General features: G+C 48.9%; 1 protein-coding gene across 1 annotated transcript in view; it reads left to right on the plus strand.

The window, feature by feature from the left end:
• The window catches only part of C8B (complement C8 beta chain), a 228595-nt gene that overhangs the window by 102786 nt on the left and 99738 nt on the right, over nucleotides 1-26071 (plus strand). The window contains exon 6 of the mRNA XM_078670066.1: nucleotides 22763-22960. Within this exon, the coding sequence (XP_078526192.1) occupies nucleotides 22763-22960 (198 nt within the window). The remainder of the gene's footprint in view (nucleotides 1-22762; nucleotides 22961-26071) is intronic.

A 26071-nucleotide genomic window follows, 5' to 3' on the forward strand; every position in this document is an offset into this window, starting at 1 on the left:
CACACCCCAGAGAGAGCTCCCCCTCCTGTGCAAGTTCTTTTAAGAAGTTGGGGAGGGGCTGGCAGGAAGTCTCTGTTGGCCCTATCACACAGTAACACATCACTTGTCTGCCCCTGCTCCGTCCTTCCTGCCCAGGCCTCTGGGTTGGTTCAAGATGGTGTCGTCCAGGGTCTCTTGCCACATGGTCTCTGAAAAAGCCCCTTCCCCCAGAGCTGCCTTTTCCCTGGTGCAGCCTTGTCCCTGGCACCCAGTGATAGCTGCTGATGGTTGAGCCTGTAGTTCCACCCATCTCTTTTCCTCCTTGGAGAGGAGGCCTTTGCTCAAGGAAGAAAGATTATCAATCCAGGCTACTGAGGTCAGCCCTCAGCCAGGCCCTGGTTATGGCTGACTCAGAGAAATATGACATTTCTGTTTGACCCAGACGCAGTACAAATATGACTTTGGACTCTGCAGAATACTTCTTCTCAAACCCGTTACAGTGGATTTTAGTGCATGTCTGGAGTCTGTAGGCCTTATGAAAGTTAATCTAACCCATGGGCTCCACATCCTGAAGGGAAGTAATGAAGGGAAAAACTGTAAAACACACTGACTTTCCCTGGCACGTTTTTCCCTGTGTATAAAGCCTATTCCATGTCACCACCACATTCTGCAAAAGTCCTATCACCCCATTCACTTTGTAGCTGCTTCTGGACTGCGCCCGCTAGGAATCTCCCCTCCCCGAGTGATCCGGACACTTCCGCGTTTGACCGCGCTATAGAAGATTGAATCTTCCCCGATTGATCCAGGAGCTCATCGGACGTCCCCGCGCGACACTATGCCACCCAGATTGATTGTGCGCCAACCACTGGATCAGATCGCGCCCACCGGGACCTATATACATATTGTGGCGACTCGATTAACAGGCCCGCTTCCATACAGACAAATTTGAATTCTGTTATCCACGATTATCTCTGGATTGCTCTAGCCAATCAGCACTGTTTTCCACACCAACCCTGTCCTGATGAAGATCCCAATCAATGAGGATCGAAACGCCGTCGACCATCCAGCGCAATAAGAGGCGCAACTAACAATGTGGTTGAACCTGAATCGGAACCCGAACTCTGTAAATTTATCTAGAGCCACATTGTTTCTTTGACTCACTATAAATATCTTTAGCACCAGTCACTATGCGCCGTTTATGCTGATCACATTGTCACTTGCGTCGCCTCTTTTTCCGCCACTTGCACATCTAGAGCACCAAGTACAATTAGGGTTGTATTCATTGTTTTTACTACAGTGCTGCTACAACCGTAATTTACCTTACCTCTTCTTGGTAAACATGATGCCTTGAGCACATTACAAATATTCAATGAGTCTCCTTATTTCCTTGTTGATAATGTCTATGGCATATCATATCTAATTGTCTTTGAAATAATACCAGTTGGGATATTGTTTTTTATTCCGAGGAATCTCCCCTGCGCAACCCCTAGACGTGTGCACACGCACGTACACCTGTGTCTGCATGTAACCAGCCCGGTTTCCCTTACTCTAGCTGTTGTGCAGTGGCCTGGTCAAGCCAGGGGGACACCAGTAAAATCCCCATGCAGTCTCTTCCATCCTGAGTTCACTGTGGGTGAGTCCCAACTTATGAAGCTCCCCCACAGTAAAAGTTCAACAATTAGGTGCTCAAAAAGTGATACATCCGGGCGGCCCATAGTGTCAGAACCATCTTCTAAAAACTCCCCTTCCCTGAGCTGCCATGCATCCGCTAGCGACCTTTTGGCAACTCTCTCTAAAGCGTTGAGAGACCACCGGTGATTAAGCGCTATACAAAAATAAATTAACATTAACATGCAGTGATTCGTTCTTAAATTCATCATTGGCATTAAAGCATTTTATCATTCAATATACAATCTGCAGGAGTCTATTTTTCTAATTTTACACAAGCTGCAAAACATTCTTGACCCAACAACTAGGAACCTGTGTGCTGGAGCCATAAGACTAAAAGTCCCAAATCCAGGAATACTTCAAGCAATGTCGTTACTCTCCTCGGCTCATCAATACAATGTCATGTGGGAGGTTGACTGACTTTCACATTTTTTAGATAAAGGTTATTTGGGGGTACTGTACTCCTGGTTGCCCCAGAGCAAGGTTGGAACTGCTGGTGGTGCCTCGATCCTTTCTCGCCAGCCTAGTGGTCTTATGGGGCAAGGCAATTTTCTTTGCAGCAGTGGGCAGCAGGAAAAGGGGTTATTCTCCTAGTTTTTCCTTTTTTTAGGGTATGCATGCCTCTGTCTATCCTATGAGTCACAAGAAATGTGGCCTCCAATGGGCTGCATGAGAGACTTACGCTGGTTCCCTGTCTCACCAACTTTGTCCTTAGATGGCGTAGGAGCTGCCAGCTTGTTTTCCACCCATGGTCAGAGCAGATGGATTCCTGGGCCCAGATTTACAGAATCATCATGCAGCACAATGCATCAGCCACAAATGCTGCGCTGTGTGAGAAAGAGAGAGCAGGAGAGCACCATATTTACAGAAATATGGCACTCTCCTCCCCTTTCCCCAATTTGCTGCTGTGCGCCATTTACACACCTTTGCAGCATAGTGCAAGGGTGTCTACGTGAGACTAGCATTAGTTTTGTACTGGAAAATTACTCCTGCAGCACAAAGTCTATGTTTAGACTAACCTTAAAACGTTTCTCACCTTGCATGTATGCTGTACATTGCAGCACACATGCAAAGTTGGAAAAGAAAAGAGAAAAGAAAGCATTTCTCCGTGATAGCGACTGGTTTAAGTGGGCAATATTTTCTGATGCTAAACCTTGTCTACTTTTTCAAGTAAATAGAGCTTAGTGTCAGAAACCTTGGGTGGCTATGCACCACCCATCGTACACCCCTTTGCACTACTTTCAAGTGATTTCCCAGAGCTAAAAAAGTTTAGTGGCTTAAAGTAAATTAATTAAAAAGATTTAGCGTAGAACTGTGTCAATTTTGCGATGCAAACACAATGATAACACTTAGTAAATATACTCCCTGTTGTGCTGTACCTCCCTGCTCCCCCCAGACATGGGCATGGTACTTGGCTTCCCTTAGAGCGGATTCTTCTGGAGTACAGGGCACTGATTCAGTTGTCTTTGGTCCATAAGACATTCGTGGACCTTAGATTGACTACAGCAAAAATGCAAAACTGTATAATGTAACCATGAATAGTGGTACCCTAGAACAACATTGCTTGAGCCTTATGTTTCATGGGCCTCATTTATGAAAAGTGACGCATCGCTGCGTGAAAACAGCGATGCGTCACTTTTCACTGCGCTCTCCCTGCGACATGATTGATGCGTCATATTTATAATATGACGCATCATGTCGCAAGGAGTTACAGGATGTCAGTATTTCTGACGTATCTGTAGGCGCAAAAGTGACGCATTGCTGGAGTGTGTCACAAAAGTGACGCAACTCCAGCAATGCTTCCTTTCACATGGGGAAAGCCCCATGTGAAAGGGCTTGCGTCAGTCTTACGCCTGCTGTGAGGCAGGCGCAAGATTTTGACGCAACAGCGTCCTAAAAGTGACGCAGTGAAATCTCATAGATTTCACTGCGTCACTATTACGAGGCTTTTTGCGGGTGAATGCCCCCTCTGCATACATTATACCTGACGCAGGTATAATGTAGCGCAGAGGTTTACAAAGTGACGCATCTGCTTAGATGCGTCACTTTGTAAATAGTGCGCATCAGGAGGCATGTTTTACGCCGCCGATGCGTCACAAAAAGTGACGCATCGGAAGCGCAAAACTGACGCAAGGCCTCATAAATGAGGCCCCATGCTTCTAGTGCCTCTGGAAGGGTTGCATCCAAACAAGAATATGGTGGAGAGAGTAATTTGTTGGGTCACACATCTGATTAACAAATTCAAAGAAAGGGGGACATTTCCTTCAGTTCTAGCAGAAGCACACAACGAAAAATGTTGCCATAATTTGGGTGTTTTTTAGTAAGGCATTGGTAGTAAAAAAATCAGATTTATATAAAGAAGCGTATAAAAGTGACTATTGCAATATGTCCGTGGACCAATGAGAACTCGTGTTTTATGTGAGGCAAATTATTTGAGTTTGAATGTTTCGTATGCATGAAGAATACAACTTTCAGTGCATATATTACCTTCCTGTAGAGAAGTTCAAGTACAGTCCAGTTAACGCTCTGAAAGTTTATACCATAGCATTGTCGTCTTTGTAATCAAGTTTAGATTCCTGATAAACCTATCCTAGCCTTTATAAATTACCAAATTCTCCAGCCTTGGCAAAACTACTCAGATACACCTAATCAATTCATCTTGGAGATGTTAAATCAGAAATATGCATGTAAAATAACAGCAGCATACACGCTACTATACCACATAGAGTGAGATGGGGAACAGTCACAGTTGTGAAGAAATCGTGTTGATGCACTTTTATTAAAAACATTTACGATGTGTAACCGTTATAATCGATTTGAGTGTACTATTCACTTGTCGGTGGGATAGAGAAAACAGCTATAATACGTGGCCGAGCAAGGAGCTTAATAAATAATTAATTTACAATTCAGTAATTGTGTCGCAGTATCTCTGAAGGAAAAGTCCCTGCTCTTAATGGGCCCTTGGCTCCAGCCCTTGGACAAAGGTAAGAATTAATCAGAAGCTTCAAATCAAAACTCAAAATTCAGGTTATAGATAAATAGTAATTTCTTAGGAGTCAATGATGAGATTTTGATGTGACTTTAAAGTGTTCTATTCAATTTCTTTTTGTGTTTCTTGATTAATAATCAATTAATTATTTTAAAAAACAATACAGAACCTAAAGCATAAAACGTGTTCCATATAGGTAAATGCCTAAATCCCTATTCTAAATCTTAGGACAAGAAAAGTATCTTGAACCTATAAATAATTTGAAATCGAGAGGTTAAAGAATGAAGCTTTAAGCAGTTCAAGTAACACTTCTCATGAAGAGAAGTTTAGAAAATTCAGTGGAGACTCAGAAATTATAGCATAGATTCTGGTAAGGGAAAATAAATGGGTGACCTGACCTCAGGACACCCCCGCGCCGTGCGGCCCTCCAGCTGTAGGCCTGCCCGTGCCCCCTCGCTGCTGCTTGCTGTGCCGTCCTTTTTGCCCCCTGTGACCTGATTGTCTCTTTGCCGCTCATTGTGCCGTCTTTTTTGTCCCCTGTGCCCTGATTGTCTCCTTGTTCTGTTTTACTCTGCATCCCTGCCGGTGTGACCCCCCCTGCCGTCCTTTTGGCCCCCTGTGCCCTGATTGTCTCTTTGCTGCTCGTTGTGCCGTCTTTTTTGCCCCCTGTGCCCTGATTGTCTCCTTGTTCTGTTTTACTCTGCATCCCTGCCTGGTGTGACCCCCCCTGCCGTCCTTTTGGCTCCCTATGCCCTGATTGTCTCTTTGCTGCTCGTTGTGCCGTCTTTGTTACCCCCTATGCCCTGATTGTCTCTTTGCTGCTCGTTGTGCCGTCTTTTTTGCCCCCTGTGCCCTGATTGCCTCTTAGTTCTGTTTTACTCGGTATCCCTGCCTGGTGCGACCCCCCCCGCTCCCCGCTTCCCGCCGCGTGACATCGCGGTCCCGCTCCCTCTCCTTCTGTGTCCTCCCCGCTCCCGCCTCCCAGCTGCTCCTCCCTCGCTCCGCCCCCCCACTCTCCATTTATGGCAGAGTCCGCACGTACGCGCAGCGTGCGCGCCGATTGTGCGCCGAAGGCGCGCCAAAGGAAAGCCCGTCTGCGCCCGTCCGCGCCTGGACCGCGCCCAGCGCCAGACCCCCTTGACGCCAGCCAACCCGCCGGACTTACGACGACGCCACTCTCAACGCACTCAATACCGGCCGGATCCCCGGCTGCTACCGAGCCACCCCAAGACGCACCCACGGATCCTTCACCTGCCTATCCTGCAAGTTTTCCTGCATCCGGACCTGTACCGCACCCGCCAAGCCGAGCTCCAGCAGCAACCACCTGAAGTGCATCCTTCTCAACACCCGCTCCGTCCACAGACACGCCGTGGAACTCTGGAACCTGCTCGACGCCACATCGCCAGACGTCGCCTTCCTCACGGAAACATGGATGAACACCTCCTCAGTGCCTGACATCGCCATCGCCATCCCGGACGGATACAAGATCACCCAGAGGGACCACGTCAACCAGACAGGGGGAGGCATCGCCATCGTCCACAAGAACACCATCCGCATCACGACCAACTCAGACGACTCCCTCACTACCGCCGAACATCGTCACTTCCAGATACACACCGACCCCAAGACCACTCTCCGAGGCACCCTCATCTACAGACCCCCAGGACCCCGCACACAATTCAGTGAAGACATCGCAGACTTCATCAGCCCACACACCCTCCCCTCTGCTGACTACATCCTTCTAGGGGACCTCAACTTCCACCTGGAGAACAACAACAACAACAACACCACCACCCTGCTGGACAACCTCGCCAACCTCGGACTCAAGCAACTGGTGAACACCCCCACCCACTACGCCGTACACACGCTTGACCCAGTCTTCTCCTCCAGCAAGTACATCTCCTTCAGCCACGCCACCGGACTCCACTGGACAGACCACAGCTGCGTCCACTTCAGCTTCAGAAAGGCCACGACCCACCACCACCCGCGACAGGCTCCCCGCAGGAGCTGGAACAAGATCACCACTGACCAGCTGACCACATCACTGAGCCAGAACCCCCCCGCCAGCTCAACGGACCCCAACCAAGCAGCCAACAACCTCACACAGTGGATCACCAACTGCGCGGACAACCTCGCACCTCTGAAAAACCATCCCAGCAGGCCCGGCAGCAAGAAAGCCTCCTGGTTCAACGACAGCCTCAAGAGCTCCAAGAAGAACTGCCGCACCCTCGAGAAAGCCTGGCGAAAAAACCCGACTACAGACAACGTGACCGCCCTCAAACACACCACCCGCAAACACCACCAGCTGATCCACACCACCAAGAAGGCAGCATTCAAGGAACGACTGGACAACAAAGCACACAACAGCAAGGAACTCTTCAGCATCGTCAAAGAGCTCTCCAGCCCCAGTGCCGGAAACAACGACATCACTCCATCACAAGACTTCTGCGACTCCCTCGCCTCGTTCTTCCACAGCAAGATCGCCGACATACACAACAGCTTCGGTGCTCAGACCACGCACCCAACCACCGATCCAACGCCCCCCACCACCACCCTCCGCGCCTGGACCCAGGTCAGCACCGAAGACACCATCCACACGATGAACACCATCCACTCCGGATCACCAACCGACCCATGCCCCCACCACATCTTCAACAAGGCCGACTCCGTCATCCACCCCAACTCCGGGACATCATCAACCGCTCCTTCAGCACCGCCACCTTCCCGGAGAGCTGGAAGCATGCCGAACTCAGCGCCCTCCTGAAGAAACCTTCAGCAGACCCCACCGACCTCAAGAACTACCGCCCCATCTCTTTTCCTGCCAAAGTCATCGAGAAGACCGTCAACAGACAGCTTGCCGCCTTCCTCGAGACGAACGGATCCCTCGACCACTCACAGTCCGGCTTCCGAGCCAACCACAGCACAGAGACCGACCTCATCGCAGCCACTGACGACATCCGAGCCCTGCTCGACAACGGGGAAACAGCGGCCCTCATCCTCCTGGACCTCTCCGCAGCATTCGATACTGTCTGCCACCGCACCCTAGTGCAGCGTCTCAGCAACATCGGAATCCAAGAGAAGGCACTAGAGTGGATCATCTCGTTCCTCGCCGGAAGAACCCAGAGAGTCCGCCTCCCCCCGTTCAGATCCAAAGCCATCGAGGTCATCTGCGGCATACCACAAGGATCATCACTCAGCCCCACCCTCTTCAACGTCTACATGAGCCCCCTCGCAGCCATCGCACGCCAACACAACCTCAACATCATCTCCTACGCCGACGACACCCAGCTGATCCTCTCCCTCACCAATGACCCAGCCACCGCCAGAACCAACCTGCACGAAGGGATGAAAGACGTAGCCGAGTGGATGATAAACAGCCGCCTGAAACTGAACTCAGACAAGGCGGAAGTCCTCATCCTCAGATCATCACCCTCTGCCTGGGACGACTCCTGGTGGCCCCCTGCCCTGGGCAGCGCATCCAAACCAACGGACCACGCACGCAACCTGGGCTTCATCCTGGACTCCTCCCTCTCGATGACCAGACAAGTTAACGCCGTCTCATCATCATGTTTCAACATCCTGCGCATGCTCCGAAAGATCTTCCGATGGATCCCCACCGAAACCAGGAAGACAGTCACTCAAGCACTCGTCACCAGCCGACTGGACTACGGAAACACCCTCTACACCGGAACCACAGCCAAACTCCAGAAAAGACTCCAACGCATCCAGAACGCCTCCGCATGACTCATCCTGGACATCCCCCGACACAGCCACATCTCCGGACACCTGAGAGACCTGCACTGGCTCCCCATCGGCAAGAGAATCCCGTTCCAACTCCTCACCCACGCACACAAGGCCCTCCACGACCTGGGCCCCAGATACCTTAACAACCGCCTGACCTTCTACACCCCCACCCGACAGCTGCGATCAACCAACTACGCCCTCGCCGCCGTTCCCCGTATTGGAAGAGCCACCATGGGAGGAAGATCCTTCTCCTACCTGGCAGCCAAGACGTGGAACTCCCTCCCCATCCACCTCCGTCTGACCCAAGACCACCTCTCCTTCAGGAAGCAACTCAAGACCTGCCTGTTCGAGCAGTAGCGGACCCCCCACCCCCAAGCGCCTTGAGACCCTCCGGGTGAGTAGCGCGCTATACAAATTTTTTGATTGATTAGCAAATAGCTCAGCAAAAAACTGGTCTGCTCAGAACGTAGAGCTTCATAGATTCTGTGTGAAGAAAAGCGCCATACTCTAGTCTAGGAACGCTCACTAATATATAATTTTGATATCTGTAACTAATACAATTTTTGCAATAATTCACTTTCATCCACCAATGGGGGCAAAATGTCTTCATGGGAATGGAGAGCTTCCACTGTCTACGTTGTCCTGAAACAAAGACTTGCAGTTTATTAAGTGTAAAATGCAACATTTCTGCCAACATTGTACAAGTCATTGTTTAGTTCCTACTGGTTAGCGAAAATGTTCATGACTAGGTCCATCATTCTTTAATGGTATCCATCCCTTTCTCACATATTTTAACTTACAAATCTTATTCATGAAGAAGCATTTAGATAACATTTTAACTACATTAATTAGTACACTATTTTATTCTATGAGAAATATCTCCATGGTAAGTTCAAAACTATCGTTTTCGTTGATCATGTTGGTTCAACACATTTTATCGATGAACTCTTTTTGTCTTCACATTTCTAAGAAGGCTGGCCTATTGATTCGTAAAAAAGAAAAAAAGAAACTGCATTCAGAAGCATTACTAACTTAACATGTCTTGCTATAAAAGCATAGTGCTCCTGTTTGCCATTTAAAAATGTGGCTACAAATTTTTAGGTCTTCATTATACTTCTACATATTAATTTGGTTTATTAAAAGCGTTTTAACATATGTATTATGTGGCAAAGTAAATACACATTTAGCAGGCACTGGCAAGCAACCCATTTTTAGAGATAATGTCTATTAAGATGACTCGGTATGACCGATGATTAAAACAATAGAATCCTCAGTGACCAATCACTGAAGTATGATCAGTTTTGAAGGATAGAGGTTCCTTATACTGTTTCAGGATGACACAGATCCTTGTTCAGTCATTCAAGGAAACACCTTAGTGATCAGCAATATGTGGTAGTAATCAGTATGAGTCAAAGAAGGATCGCTATCCTAACAAATAGGTATTTACTGACTCAGAGCTACTCACAGTCAAATCACAGGAATTAAGTGATTTGGCAAATCAGGGATGCATGAATGGTATTTTGATTAGTGAAAAGAGCCTCCATGCTGCGGTACACTCTGATATACAAGACTCCATCCTTAATGGCCTAGAAACTGCTAAGAGAGAATTGTTACAATGTTGACATAATACTGAAATAGTGTTATGCAAACTATATGACTTTACCTGTGAACAAAGTATGCTCTGCATCTGGTTATATCCTTTGGCAGATATGCATTCAAGCCTGCCCAATAGGTCTCGAGTTGGCCATCACTTGAACATCCCAGAATGCTGTAATCAGAAAAAATGGGATTAGTTGCATACGTATCCTCCTTTAGCATGCTACTGAAGAACAAAACTGGACTAGACTACCCAACTAGACCACCCTCTCCCACAAAACTACCATGCTCCTCTGGTAAAAGTAATTAAACCGGACACTTGGACCCTATTCAATATCCTCTTCCACACATTCACAAGGAACATGTGTGGAATACAACACGATTCTATCTCGAGCTAAAACTCATGAGGACCAAACACTATCTATATTTAAAATAAACAACAAAAAATACAATGGAGGAACACTATATCTGTAAGGAAACAGGTTAGCCTTAGGGTAAGGGTTTCACTAAAGCTAAGGGTATGAGAGATGTTTCGTTTTAGGATGAAGGAATGAGAAAAAAGATTAAGGAAGTGTTAGACCGGTCAGCCTTAGGGTGTGCTGCCACCCACCGTTTTGGTTTCCTCCTCCATTTTTTCTGATTTTGGTTTTGCTGCCCTTGGTTATTGGCAGTGCTAAAGTGCTTGTGCTCTCTCCTCTAAAGATGGTAATATTGGCTTATCCTCAATTGGCACATTTAATTTACATATACATCCCCAATAAAGTGGCACTACCTGTGCCTGGGGCGAGTAAATTACATGCTATTAGTGGGCCTGCAGTGCTGATTGTGCCACCCACTTAAGTAGCCCTTTAAACATGTCTCAGGCCTGACTTTGCAGAGTCTCTTTGTGCAGTTTTAAAACTGCCATTTCAACCTGGCAAAATAAACTTTTCGCCAGAACCAAACCTTCATTTTTAATACATATAAATCACCCTTAGGGAAGGCACTGAATACCACAGGGGGCAGAGTACAATGTATTTGAAAATTAGGACATGCACTTTTACATTTCCAGGTAGAGAAAAACTCTTATATATTCGTTTTTCACTACTTCACGGCCTATTTCACCCTTAGGATACCATTGGGCTTGCCTTATTACATGTTTTAAGTGTAATTTTCTAATGGGGAGAGAGGATCAGTTAATGTTTAATGTCTCTGAATTCCTAATTTAAAATCCTAGTTTATGATGAAGTTGGATTTTAAATTATAATTCAGAAAATGCCACTTTTAGAATGTTTTCATTCTCTTGCCTTAGCCATAAGGTCCCTGCAGCCTGTCTCTGGTCACATGACTAGGTGTAGTTGAGAGTTGGAATTTGTGTATTCCTCCTAGACAGCCACACACAATGGGAGTTTAGGTGTGACTGGATGGGCCATCAGTGATCGCAGGATGGGAGAGAGCAGTGGGGCTGAGCCTCATTCACACTTGAATAGGATGTATCCTGTTTCCACATAAAGGAACTAACTACCCTACATTATCACTTCAGCCAGCTTGGAGACAGGGCAGGGGAGGCAGGGAATTCCTTGCACTTTAAAGCCACTGTTTAGAAGTTTCTTCCACCTTCCAGAACCAGGGCACCGGAGTAAAAAAGATGGACCTCAGACACAAAAACTTCAGTACCCTTCTGGACCTGTAGACACTCAGAAAGGAGGACTGGTGTGCTGCTGAAGGACTGACACTCCGCTGGAATGCAGCCTGCTGTACACCTGCTTTGCTGTTCTGACTGCTGTTTTCTGACCCCAAGCCTGCGTGAAAAGTACTGGACCTGCATCTCTTGAACCCACAACCCAGAATGACCACAGGAGTCAGTTGACTGGCCTCCTGATCTGATGCCTCACGGACACAACAGGCTTCCAACTACCTTGCAACTGCACCTGGACTCAGCCATCTGTGAATATATCTTGCCAAGTGGTGACACCCCAGTCTTGGACCCTTGTAAGTGGGCCTATTGTGCTCTGGCAGTCTGTGGACCCAGCAGAAAGGACGTCTCTTCTGCTGGATGGTGCAACCCTGAGTAGAATTAATGCATCTCCGCTACTGTGTGGATTGGACTAGTCACAAAGGCTCACATCACAGCTGCAGCCCACATCGCCTTTGGAACTACCACAACGAGATGCATCCTCGGTGCAGGCCCTTGCATCACTCATCATCTGCCTCAATGATGACTCCAGATTCAGCATCGCAGCCTCACAGCTCTTCAGAACTGACTCATTGCCCTTGCTGGACATTACATCCATGACACTGGAGTTCGCATCAAGCCCCGTTGACAGGATCTTCGATGTAAATGCAACAGGATCTCACACTGCAGCCTCGCCGCATCTCAGAATCAACCCATCTCCTCTCCTGCGCGACACATCCAAACAACGCACCGCGAACCAGGACTGAAGGTAATTTTGTCCAGCAAGCATAACTGGGTCCTTGCAGCTGGGCTGCTTTCCATTGTGGTCGGCCTGAACTTGTTAATTTGTCTTGGTCCGATGCAACCAGATATCCACAGTTGATGTGTTTACCCTGAAAATGCTTAAAATGCAATATCTATGGTTCTACTAATTGAAATGTTTTAGTTTAGGTCTTTTTTCCTTATTAAATTAAGCTCTATGGGGCCTACTTACCAAGTTGTCATGCAGTGCAGCGTAATGAGTCACCAAGCTGCACTGCACTGCATGACAGGGAGAGTGCAGGAATACACTATATTTAAGGCGATATGGTGATTCCTGTCTTTTCCTCTGCTCTGGCTCTCTATTCGCACCCTAGTGCCAACACAGGCACCCTTGTACCATGGTGCAAGTATGCCTACATTGCATGCAGGAGTGTTTTTTGTTCAGGAATTGGACAACTTCCTGCACAAAAACAATCCTGAGAGGCATTGTCCTCTTTCTACATGTGTTGCATACTGCAGCACACGTAGAAAGAGAACGAAACAAGGAGAAAAACATTTATTTCTCCTTGTTACACCTCTACTGGTAAGGCATATCTTTTTGTTGCATTCCCAGGTTTAGCAGTCCTGGTAAATCTGGGAATGCATCAAAAACCCTGGGGAGGTGTTTAGGAACACCCAAGCAACACCCATGAAAAGCCTTCCCAGGGAGTAAGGCAACGCACCAATTTGTGCTGCATTGCCTAAGTCAATATTCATGGAGCCACTTAGGGCCATGCAATTGAATACGTTGCATATTGCAAGAGCTGTGCCAACCAGCTCGTAAATAGCCCCTATATTTCTAATCTTGTTGTGGGCTCCATTTGTGGTGTATTTTCACTGTGTTACTGTTCGAAGTGTTGCAAAAATACTTTACATATTGCCAATGGCGGCTGGTGACATTTGAAAGTGGTGGGCGCAAAAGTTTGGGACCCGGTGGCAAGCAAGCCTGATCTCTCTCTCTCTCTGTCTCTCTCTCTCTCTCTCTCTCTCTGTCTCTCTCTCTTTCTCTCTCACACACACACACAAATACACTCACACACACACATGATTTGCAATTGAATGCAGGGGGAGGGTACAGAGGGAAGGGCACTGCTAGGGGGTTCTCTCAAATTGAGCGAAGCTGGGCACTTAAAGTATTAGATAATTAGACAATTCTATGCACTTTAAGTGACCATGGCTAAAACTACACACTAGAGCAGTAGACAACTTGCATATCATCAGGAGTGGGGTCTAATGTGTTTTACTACTGAGCGAGCTGTAATTCCAGTGGCTGGCATGTCACTCACATTTCATTTTTTTTTTAGCTTGGGGCATTTCACTCATGGGAACTGTGGTGAATCAGTAGAATGATTTCCTGTTTAAAGTCTTCTTTTTAGATACCGACTTTATTTTATGAACAGGCCCTGTTTCTTTTAAAAACCAGAAGACATATGTTCACTGACAATTTTCCTGAAACATACACACGTAGTAGCATAGCAAGGATTCTATGGGCACATCGTGTCAGCAGGAAGATGGTACCCTTGACTGCTGTTGGGGTGGTAACAACAGCATTGAATGAGTTCAGTGGGCCCCTTGGCAAACTCCACCTGCTGCACCAACAGTAGCTATGCCCCTGCAAACTCGCGTACACGTATTCAACCACATATGTCTGTGCGCGCACACAGCTAACAAATTGTTTATTTTTAAAGTAATCCTTTCTGGATAAAGGTGCAAGAAAGCAACGTTTGAGAAAAGCAGATCTGTAACCATTACACAAGTGAGTTTCCCTAACCATACCCCAATACTTTAGGCAGTGATTTGTTTTGACTTGTTCCAACGCGAAGACAATACTGAATGCAAAACATAACTGCATTACAGAAAACTGTCAATGGTGCTATTTGTGGCCTGGTAACTTCTGAGTGCCCTGAACACCCGAGCTGGATTTCGAACACCTACAATGAGGCAAGATTATACCTGGAACTACAGAATTAATGAGGGCCAAGTTTGGGACACAGTAGAAGTACACCACAAAATTGAGGTGCAGCATCCGAGATAAAGCTTTCAACTGAGTGCACCCTAAGAGGCACTGGAAATCATCCCACGTGGTCCAGGCAGGTGGATACTGCAACATGAAATAATATCCACAGACTGCAGCCTTGTCTCCGGTGTGTGCTAGGACCCACCAGGTTCATCCGACTCCCTCTCACGCTTGCGAATAAAGTGATCTGGGTGTGTGTTTCAGGTCCCTTACAGGCCCTGGCAGTGTCAACACGACCGTTCATCCTTCCGAGGTCAATACGTCAAGTGCCATTAAATTAGGTAAAAGCAGCGCTTTTTTTTTTACAGTACTTCTGAACGGCAATACTAAGCAGTATATAAATAGACGTTGGCGTTTATAAACAGAGTAAGTGGCTGATGTGAGGCTGTGCTTTCTACTCAGTTCCATAATAGAAGGACGAAAACAATACGAAGCACAGGCCCGCTCTCCTCGAGGGTGTAAAGAGTGAAGGAAAGCTACGCCTATCAAGAAACTTATCCAAAGCCCGCATTTAATAGTATTTTGTGTTGAAATTATTTATTAAGAAATTTCAAATAATGAGAGTGCATCACCTGAAGCTTGCACAGTGCTTTAATGGCAGATAATGCTGGCAGCTGTAGTGTTCTCCAACGCGGGGTAGCAGTGCAGTCTACCAGTGTCGGAGGTTTCATGCTAGCGCTGGAACATGTCGTCACGCGCCAGCTCTAAATAAAGGGGCGTGGCCCGGCTAAAGCAGTCGGGACCATGCAGTGACTGTTATAAGCTGTCTCCTGTAGTCAATGCGGCTGCGGCGCTAATTACATGCGCGCACGCGGCCCATCCCCCATCACACTGTACGTGGTGCAGAAACGAACCCATGCAGAGCAGTTAATGGGTTTTTAATCTCTGGAGTTTAGTGAGCCTTTGATCGATGCCGTGAGTCCACAGAGGTACTGCCTGCCCTGTGCTAGCCTGCTGTGTGCCCCCAGGCAAGTCTGCTGCATCCAAGGAAGGCCCTACAGCCCCTGAGGGTACCTGGAAAGAAGAGGGCCATCTTTGCTCACCCTGTTGGAGCCCACGCACGTGTGTGCCCCCAGCATCCTGGAAGAGGAGGAAGCTTCAGTGAGGCCTAGCACCCACAGGCCACAGGAGAGGACCCCGACAGCGCTTTCATCACCCTCGGCCAGGCGGCTATTACCGCGCCCAGGAGGTAAGCAGCGCACATGCCGCGAGGTGTGACTGCGTCTGCGCCAAGATAGCGTCGATCCCGGCCATTGAGCCCTTTGTGGTGGACAGCGCCCCCTCATCCCTTGCCCCGCGATGAAGAGACTGGACTACCGTCTCCAGATCTACTTTGAAGGGGCAGGCATAGCCCGGGACAGGCACAGAGCCCTACTCCTCCACCTCAGCGGCAAAGACATCCACCGCATTTACAAAACCCACGCTTCTCAACGCCCTAAATGTGCACTTCGAACTGATGGCAAACAGGGACTATGAAAGATTCATCTTTCGCCAGGCCAAGCAAGAAGCGGAGGAATTCTTAGACGCATTCCACGGGCGTTTGAAAGAACTGGCCAGCAAGTGCGGATTTTGTGATGAACAGGAAGAAATCCGAGGTCAGATAATACAAGGGTGCTACTGGTCCAAACTCAGAGTGAACATTCTTCAGAAGGATGGCAAGACTCTAGCGGACATCCTCACCCTGGGCTGATCAAAAGAACTGTCGCAAACCAGAGAATCCCACACGGAGGCGGCCCTCCACCGACCCATCAAGATGGAACAAGCGGTGGAAAAGGCGACTGTGGTGAGGCCCAAAGCGCCCCAAAATACAGGAAGAACACAGCAAGACAAGAAAAGGGAATGCGGCTACTGCGGAGGCATACCCCATTGCATGCAAGACTGCCCAGCGAGAGGGAAGAAGTGCAGTGCTTGCGGGTGGATGAAACACTTTGCAGCGGTATGCCGGTTTGCAAAATCACGGAAAGAAGCAGCACAGACAGTGGCTGAAGTGCATGACAGTGAGGACATGGATGATGAAGTGGGAGACTACCCGGTCCACTATGTATTCACAGTAGACTAGCTACGACGGTAGAGATGACGACTTCTAAGATGCAGAATCAAGATCCACCACCAGGATTGAGAGCCACTATAGACACTGGGGCCTCGACCGAACTAATGGCTGCCAACATGTATAATCAACTAAGTCCACACCTACCATTACACGAAGCAAGGATCAGGGTATTTGCATACGGACAGAAGACACCCATCCCACTCCTAGGATGTTTCAAGACTGAGCTGAGACACCGGGACCTCAAGATCCCCACCACAGTGTACGTGACCAAGGAAGAAGCGGTATGCTGATAAGCGGACAATCAGCAGAAGAGCTGAGGCTAATATAATTTGCCATGGCGGTACAAGAGGAGGAACTGGAGGCCATCATGGAGGAGTTTGAAGACATCTTCAAAGGCATAGGATATCTGAAAGGGAAAGAAGTCGCTCTCCACATCGACCCGTCAGTCCAACCGGTGGTGCTGAGGCACAGGCGTATTGAATTCCACTTGTAAAAGAAGGTCGAAGAAGAGCTAGAGGCACTGGAGAAGCAAGGGATTATAGAGATGGTCAGTAGACCCACCCAATGGGTGTCCTCGATCGTAGTGGCACAGAAACCAAAACAGCCAGGGCAGGTCCGCATCTGCGTTGACATGAGCCTCCCAAACACCACGGTGAAAAGGGAATGTCACCTAACCCCCACCATCGACGACATCTTGGGGGAACTGAACGGCGCAAAGTGGTTTTCAAAGATGGTCCTCCGGTCACTAACTGCCACTACACCCAGACTCTTGATACATCACCACATTCTCTACGCACGTCGGTCTCAGGAGATACCAACGCCTCCCTTTTGGGATCCCAAGTGCCGCGGAGGTGTTCCAAAACACCATCCGCAGTGGACTCCCAGGGGTCTTAAACGTAAGCGACAACCTACTCATATGCGCATCGTCGATGGAAGATCACCACCATAGACCTGGCGGGGTTCTCCAGAGGATCAAAGAATCCGTACTGACCCTACACAGAGGGAAGTGCCAATTCTTAAAGAACAAGATCAGCTTCTTTGGCTACACATTCTCCAACTAAGGAGTGGCCCCGGACCCCGACAAGGTGCGAGATGTACAGGAAGCCCCAGCACCCTCCAACATCTCGAAATAAGGAGTTTCCTAGGGATGGTGAACTTTTGCAGGCGGATTGTCCCGGATTTATCCAACCTCATGAAGCCTCTCAGGGAACTGATGAAATCCACCACCACATGGCAGTGGGGCCCCGAACAGGAACAAGCCTTCAAGGATACCAAAGCAGCCCTGTCGGCAGACACAACACTGTCATACTTCGACCCGGCCCGATCCACCAACGTCACTGTGGATGCCAGCCCATATGGGCTAGGAGCCGTGCTCACGCAGGTGCAAGGAAATGGAGTGTGGGCCCCGATAGCATACGCGAGCTGCTCCCTGACGGACACAGAACAGAGGTACTCGCACATAGAACGAGAAGCGATCGCCATCCACTGGGCCTGTCGGCACTTCCACGTCTGTTTATGGCCATCCATTCAGAGTGTCCACAGACCACAAACCCCTCATCCCCCTGTTTCAAGGGTCAGCATCCAAGCCCCCCCGAGGAAAAATGGATCCTTCAGCTGCAGGTGTCTGACTATCGAGTGGAATACAAACCAGGCTCATCCAATCCAGTGGACTACCTTTCGAGGCATCCCAGGGTTGCCACTAAAGCGGAAGAAGAGGATGCCGAAGACACTGAAGAATATGTTCGACTCATATCGGAAAGGTCCTGTCCACTTCCCATGAGTCTTGAGACCATCGTAGAAGCCACCCGGATTGCTGAATGCCTGCAACTGTCCATAATTGCGGTCCAATCGAATGACTGCCGCCCCATTCAGTCCACCATGACCAGATGGACACCGCAAGCAAAGACCGTCCTGGTGTCAATTGTGCGGGTCAAGGTTGAACTTTCGGTCGACTGCAGTGGTTGTCTGCTCCTAGGCCCGCGACTGGTGATTCCATCAAGCCTGGCTCAACAAGCTGTGGACCTCGCACACAGGGGACATTAAGGCATGGTAAAAACAAAGAGTCGGCTGAGGGCCAAGGTGTGGTTCCCAGGGATGGACCCACTGGTTGAACAAACAGTCAGAACATGCTCATGGTACCAGGCATTGGGCCATCCCGGATCACCCTCACCCGGTCATTACTGAAGAAAACCCCCAACGCCATTGGAGTGCGTGAGGGTGGATTTTGGACACCTCTTAGATGGACGCTATGCCCTGGTGATCATCGATGACTACACAAAGTACCCCGAAATCGAGATTGTAGGAAGTCAGACAGCCACGGAAGTTGTTACATAATTCGAGAAAACCATTGCTACCCATGGAATATTCGAAGTGGTGAAGACAGACAACGGCCCACCCTTCCATGGGCAAGAATTTGCAGAATATCTCAAGGCCTGGGGAATTCAGTACCCTAAAGTGCCACTGCGCTGGCCCCAAGCAAATGGGGAAGTAGAGAGGTTCATGTGCACTCTCAACAAAGTAATACGCATCGCGCATGAGGATGGATCAACCCTCTAGAGGGCCATATATAGTTTCCTGAGAGAATACCATTTGATGCCCCATCCCACGACCGAGGCAGCTCCGGGGCCGGCAAGCATGGGCCGAGTAGTGCGAGACACCATCCCGCATCACCCAAGCTGGACCCCGTCTCAGATTGACGCTGAAAAGGTCCGAGCCAACAGGACCAGCCTAAATGACCAAGCCAGCGCCGACCGACGAGCCCGGATGTCAGTTATTCAAGTAAGGGACATAGTCTATGTCAAGGACAGGTGCCCTAGGAGCAAGTTCCAGCTTCCATTCAAACATCATCCATGGACAATTATCCGCCGAACTGGCACTATGATAGCCAGAAGAGGAACCAAGGAAATCAAACGCAACAACTCTTTCTTCTCGCCAGACCACGTCAACAGCCAGCGGAGGAAGGAACAGATGGTGAACAAGGGACAACTCCCACTGAAGATGTGATCCGATCCGACCATGGCACCCCCTTCACTGCTTGGAACACCAGCCGGAGCACTGCCCAGTTCCCCTGCGAGATCCCCTGAGGGTGAAGTCTCGCAGGAAATGACCCTGTCATTGCCATCATCACGGGGAGAACACCTCCGATATGACCTGAGAAGCAACACTGCTCCATCCGGCTGGCAGACTTCATGGTGTGACAAACCCGGGACTGGAATTCTAGTGACTGGTAACAGATCTATATGTTCATGGTTTTGTTTGTTGTTTAATAAAGGTTGGAAGGAATGTAGTGTTCTCTGATGTGGGGTAGCGGTGCAGTCTACCTGCGTCAGAGGCTTCACGCTAGCGCTGGAACATGCCATCACACGCCAGCTAAATAAAGGGGTGTGGCCCGGCTCAAGCAGTCAGGACCACGCAGTGACTGTAATAAGCTGTCTCCTGTAGTCAATGCGGCTGCTACGCTAATTACATGCGTGCACGCAGCCCCTCCCCCATCACAGCAGCGCGACGGCACGAAGCAGATTTAGTTGCGTTATTTGAGCCGAAGTGCTCTGTGAAGAATGGCTGCGTGAGATCCTGGTAGCAACTCCTTACTTCCAAGGTAAGGGAATTCAACCTTTAATGTTCCCGGCTCGCAATACTCGCAGGAGGGGGGGCATCGTGCTGGGTTACCGCGGGAGGGACTTTAAAATAAAATGAAAATGTACCCAGTCCCGTGCCGTCTCTGCTCCTGGGCCGGGTCTGCGCGGCCTCTGCTGCTCCGGATCAGGCATTCTCCCTCGCATCCATGGAGAAGTGTGGCTCACTGGTTAGAGGCGGCAGACCCGTAAGCAGAGAACGGCCCGGGACCAGGGTTCGATTCCCGACGCGGCAGGGTCGTGGACCAGGGTCAGCGGCCTCGATAATTCTCGCCTCGGTGCCTACTCTAGTCAGAAACCACACTCGGCAACTCTGGGCATCAGCTTGCCTCATCTTCACAACGGCCCCCCCAGACAGCCGGGGATGCTTGGTCGCACCTTAGAGATACCCATCAGGGACCATCTCTCAGGGTGAGCCAGGACAGGTTCCCCAGCGGTCGAAGCGTGGAGATACTCCTCCGGGAGTCGATTCCTAGCGCTATATAAACCCGCAATTAAATTAAATTAAATCCTGTAAGCCAATCACAACGCTGCAATGGCAGTGTTGTGATTGGTAGGGAATCCCGGACGGCGCTCAGCCAAGCACCAGTAGGGACGACCTTTTCTCTATGTAGGCTGCATGCAGCCTACATAGAGAAATTATAGAGTGCGCACATTCATTTTTGGAAAGACGGTATGGTGGTGCCTAACTTTGTTTAGATACAACTGATTAATTCTTGTATTGATTTATCTGTTTTAATGGTTTTCCACTGGGACATTTTCTTGTTGTACCACTAGTCACCCAGGCCCAGTGGCTATTGGGTTGCCCCATTGCTACAAAACTCATGCCTTCTGCAGGGCAAGAAGCAGAAAATAAAATGGTATTTAAAATACCATTTTGTCTTCTGCTTCTCGCACTGCGAGAAAGCAGTGGGGCGGCGCTCCAATGCCCTAATGGAGCGGCCACCACTGCATATTACCTTAAGTTAAGCCTGACTGCTCTGTTCCAAGTGGGTTCCGAGTGGGTTGAGCACTGGTTAATTTGGGGTTTGCTTGTGCCTTACCCTGACAAAGATTACCACCATCGGTGCTCATGACAAGCTCAGCTCGCCATGAGGGACATTGGCGCTGTGCTCATGACGAGCTGAGCTCATCATGACCGTCGCGGCGCTCCCACTCGGGGATAATTTCCCTGCTGTGCTGAGCGTTCTAAGAAACGGGCGTGGTCATGACGAGCTCAGCTCGTCATGAGCACAGCGCCACGTGCAGCGTGACGAGCTCAGCGCGCGACCCCCCTTCCCCCACACCGTGGGGGAATTAGCCCCACGGCGAAGGGGTTAAAGTTGCTGCTTGACCAGGGCTCATGGCCCAGGCAAACAACAACCCAATTTGTTACAGGAAGAGAACTGGGAATCAAGTCAGTGATATTTTTCCAAATGGGGGTGGAACTGGCTAACACTAAAGTGTCTGCTATGACTAGAGTAAGGGTCAGGAATAACATAAACAGCAAGGTGAAGGATAAGGTCAAAACTGCGGTGACACGTTGGGTCTCCTTCCTCCATGAAAAAGCAACACTGACATTTAACTGGGATTTTATCAGTGATTTTTAAAAACCCTCCATAAATAAACAAGTGCAGCATAACTTCTAGATTTGTCACCAGTGATTAAACACAATGTGCTAATATCCCACAAAAAACACAAAACCATGAAATATAGAAAAAGGAGTAGAGGGCTTGAAAGTCAAGTGAAGGTATTGATGACACAGCTTAACGACTCATAACGACTAGCAAAAAGCTTGTGTCAAGTCATTTTCTAGTTTTGGAGACTTACAAAGTTATTCTTTGTAAAAGCAAGACATAAAGAGTCGCTTGTGAAAACGTTTGGCATGTTTTCCTACTTGGAAACTGTAGCAACTAAACTGGCCTTTAAACTTTAGTTGAGGGTTATATCTCGGACAAAGTACAATTTGTTTAACATTGTTAGAAGTTATCTGTCTATTTCAATTACTGTTTAAAAAAAAACACTTTAGGGTTGATGATATTCCCTTGGCCAACTCCTGCAATCCTATATCTCTACTTGAAAGTTGATTACAAATTTTACGGTATGTTCTGATCCTTCAATACATAGGAGTTTTTGCAGGGATTAGATTGATGATATTTGTGATCGTTATCAATCTGGGCACAATTTTTTCCAGGCAAATTGGCAGGCCATGGCTATTGAAATTTGCTAGAGATATAATATGGGGTAAACTCTGAAACTGGCCCAGAAATCACCAATTCTGTATGTAATGTCTCATTTCCACAGGGAAAATTCAGAATCAGCGGAACCAGCGAACCCCGGTAAATAATACACTCCGGGTTTTATCTATTTACAGTGTGCAGTAAAATTCCATAATTCTCATTATTCGGGCCTGAGGGATACTAACTACATATTCTTGGTAGTGCAGTTCATTTATAACTGAAGAATGATTCAATGGTGTCACATAAACTATGCCACTGTAGCATCTATGCTGTACAAGAAAAGGTCTATTAAAATGCACCATAACCTCACCTACAATAGTTTTTCCCTAAAGTACATGATAACAGAATATGTATTTTCTGCAACGAGTATATGCTAAATTAATGCCTTGTTTTTTCTTTCTTTTGTTTAGACAAAAGGTAAATATGAGTTTGAATTAAATGAATTTAGTTCATACTCAAGTTATGAACACAATATGTTCAGCTCCTATTTAAAAGAAACGAGCTTCAGCTTCGGGTTCAAAATACCGGGAGTTTTCGAGATTGGCTTCAACTACGCTGATAAAAAATTCAAGAAGGTTATTGAAAGAACGCGACAATTTTCAAGCACAGTAAGTGGATTCTCTGCTCCCCCCCTGTTTGTAGCCTCACACTTTGCTCCTTTATAATGCCATATATTATTTCATTAAAGCAATCGTCTACCTACAAAGTATGGTGATGAGCTGCTAAAAAAAAGTCAAAAGGCTGATGTAAAAATTTGTAATTGAGAAAGAGTCTTTGTCACAAAATGTCTGGCAGATTTCCATAACTTTTTGCAACTTTTGATTATTCAGTTTTCAGAGCATCTAGTAGATCCATTTACATTTCTTCAGACGAATATATTGAATGCATTTTCTTGTTCTTCCCTAGGGAGTCTTTATTATTGGTTCAGCTAAAGGTTTGTAGAATCTAGGAGACAAGGTGTGGAAGAACTCTTACCGATATATGGGTGTCTTTGAATACCTTAAAGAAGATCAAACTGTACACACCTGTCCTAGCCATATGTGTGTTTACATTTTCTTTCCTTAATTGGAGCCTTTGAAGATTCCATCCATTCTTCAGACAAAAACTTTTCAACAGTACCATGAGAAGGTTAGGCTGCTTTTTGCGTGATGCGATGCCCTAGCCATGCAGAACTTGCATTACTTGTTGAGATGCTCACTGTGGTCATGATAGCTGTTGGGGGCTGGTTAGAAGGATCATACCTCAGTCATGAACACCTCAGGATAATAGGTCATGCCATGTTTCTAAACACAAAGGAAATTGATCTCTGGTTGCCGTTCTGTGTCCCTGAGAGCATATCATGTTTCTCACATGATCATGAGAGTTTAATCCTTTATTGAAGTCGGCCGAACTCAATCCATCAAGTCCTCATCATGGCTGCATTTTGCTGCCAGGTGTTGCCAGATTTAGAGATATTTAGATATTTTTTATTGTGGCCCATTGCATCTCAACTCCCCTGGTTTGGTCTCTTGATTCACCTGGTACTTTGGTACTTGATGGCATTTTTTTATTTCCGGTGGCCCCTTCCCTTTTTGGTATGTTGTTGGATACTTGCTAGTTCCTTCCATGACATTCTAGCTAAATACTTGCAGGACGTATGGTCAAGCTACCACTTTGCTAGTTAATGTAGTTCAGATAGCCTGCAAATTAAAATTCTATTTTTGGTAATATGGTTCAATATTTATAAAACACAAAATTCTGATGTAGATCTTAGTGGATGCTTTTTAATATGTCAAAACTCCACCATAAAGCTATGCATAGGTAATTCCACTTCTGAATTGAACTGGGAGTGTATAATGAACGTTGTGCACCTGGCTAAAAGCTGCTTTTCTTACCACCGCTCTTCCTGTCACACAGACCTCCCGAGGCTTCGCCGGGAGCAACCACGCTACCTGTTGTGGCGCAACTTTGCATTTTAAAAAATGCTTTTAGACTTTCACTGTACCTGTCCTGGGGCCGCGCTCTGGACACCGCGCACCCCTCTTGCCGCCACTTCACCCCCCTTGGGCTCACGCTACCGAGCGCCCCACGCTGAGCGCTCTCCCCCCCTCTGACGGGCAGGTCACTGGGGCGGGGACGGGCGTGGCTTCCATCTCGGGCTGCTCTGGGGTTGGCGGTGCAGCTCCTCTGTCCCTCCCCCCCTGGCTAATTCTTCCGGGCCTGGCGAGTCCCGCCCCAACTCTTCCTGTCACACAGACCTCCCGAGGCTTCGCCGGGAGCAACAACGCTACCTGTTGTGGCGCAACTTTGCATTTTAAAAAACGCTTTTAGACTTTCACTGTACCTGTCCTGGGGCCGCGCTCTGGACACCGCGCACCCCTCTTGCCGCCACTTCACCCCCCTTGGGCTCACGCTACCGAGCGCCCCACGCTGATCGCTCTCCCCCCCTCTGACGGGCAGGTCACTGGGGCGGGGACGGGCATGGCTTCCATCTCGGGCCGCTCTGGGGTTGGCGGTGCAGCTCCTCTGTCCCTCCCCCCCTGGCTAATTCTTCCGGGCCTGGCGAGTCCCGCCCCAGCTCTTCCTGTCACACAGACCTCCCGAGGCTTCGCCGGGAAGAACAACGCTATCTGTTTTGGCGCAACTTTGTATTTTAAAAAACGCTTTTAGACTTTCACTGTACCTGTCCTGGGGCCGCGCTCTGGACACAGCGCACCCCTCTTGCCGCCACTTCACCCCCCTTGGGCTCACGCTACCGAGCGCCCCACGCTGAGCGTTCTCCCCCCCTCTGACGGGCAGGTCACTGGGGCGGGGACGGGCGTGGCTTCCATCTCGGGCTGCTCTGGGGTTGGCGGTGCAGCTCCTCTGTCCCTCCCCCCCTGGCTAATTCTTCCGGGCCTGGCGAGTCCCGCCCCAGCTCTTCCTGTCACACAGACCTCCCGAGGCTTCGCCGGGAGCAACAACGCTACCTGTTTTGGCGCAACTTTGCATTTAAAAAAACGCTTTTAGACTTTCACTGTACCTGTCCTGGGGCCGCGCTCTGGACACCGCGCACCCCTCTTGCCGCCACTTCACCCCCCTTGGGCTCACGCTACCGAGCGCCCCACGCTGAGCGCTCTCCCCCCCTCTGACGGGCAGGTCACTGGGGCGGGGACGGGTGTGGCTTCCATCTCGGGCTGCTCTGGGGTTGGCGGTGCAGCTCCTCTGTCCCTCCCCCCCTGGCTAATTCTTCCGGGCCTGGCGAGTCCCGCCCCAGCTCTTCCTGTCACACAGACCTCCCGAGGCTTCGCCGGGAGAAACAATGCTACCTGTTGTGGCGCAACTTTGCATTTTAAAAAACGCTTTTAGACTTTCACTGTACCTGTCCTGGGGCCGCGCTCTGGACACCGCGCACCCCTCTTGCCGCCACTTCACCCCCCTTGGGCTCACGCTACCGAGCGCCCCACGCTGAGCGCTCTCCCCCCCTCTGACGGGCAGGTCACTGGGGCGGGGACGGGCGTGGCTTCCATCTCGGGCTGCTCTGGGGTTGGCGGTGCAGCTCCTCTGTCCCTCCACCCCCTGCCACGCCCCTACTGCTTCCTGTGGCCTACTTTATGGCACTTCCATCCCGGCCGCGCAGCGGACGAGCGCAGCGGGCGCGACGAAGGCCTAAGTTAAGCCCGTCTGCGCCCGTCCGCGACAGGCCGGGACCTGGGGCCTTACACTCTGCCCCTCTGTTTGCATACTCATCTGTGCAACTC

Source organism: Lissotriton helveticus, chromosome 1_2 (assembly GCF_964261635.1).
Source record: "Lissotriton helveticus chromosome 1_2, aLisHel1.1, whole genome shotgun sequence".
Taxonomy (NCBI): Eukaryota; Metazoa; Chordata; class Amphibia; order Caudata; family Salamandridae; genus Lissotriton; species Lissotriton helveticus.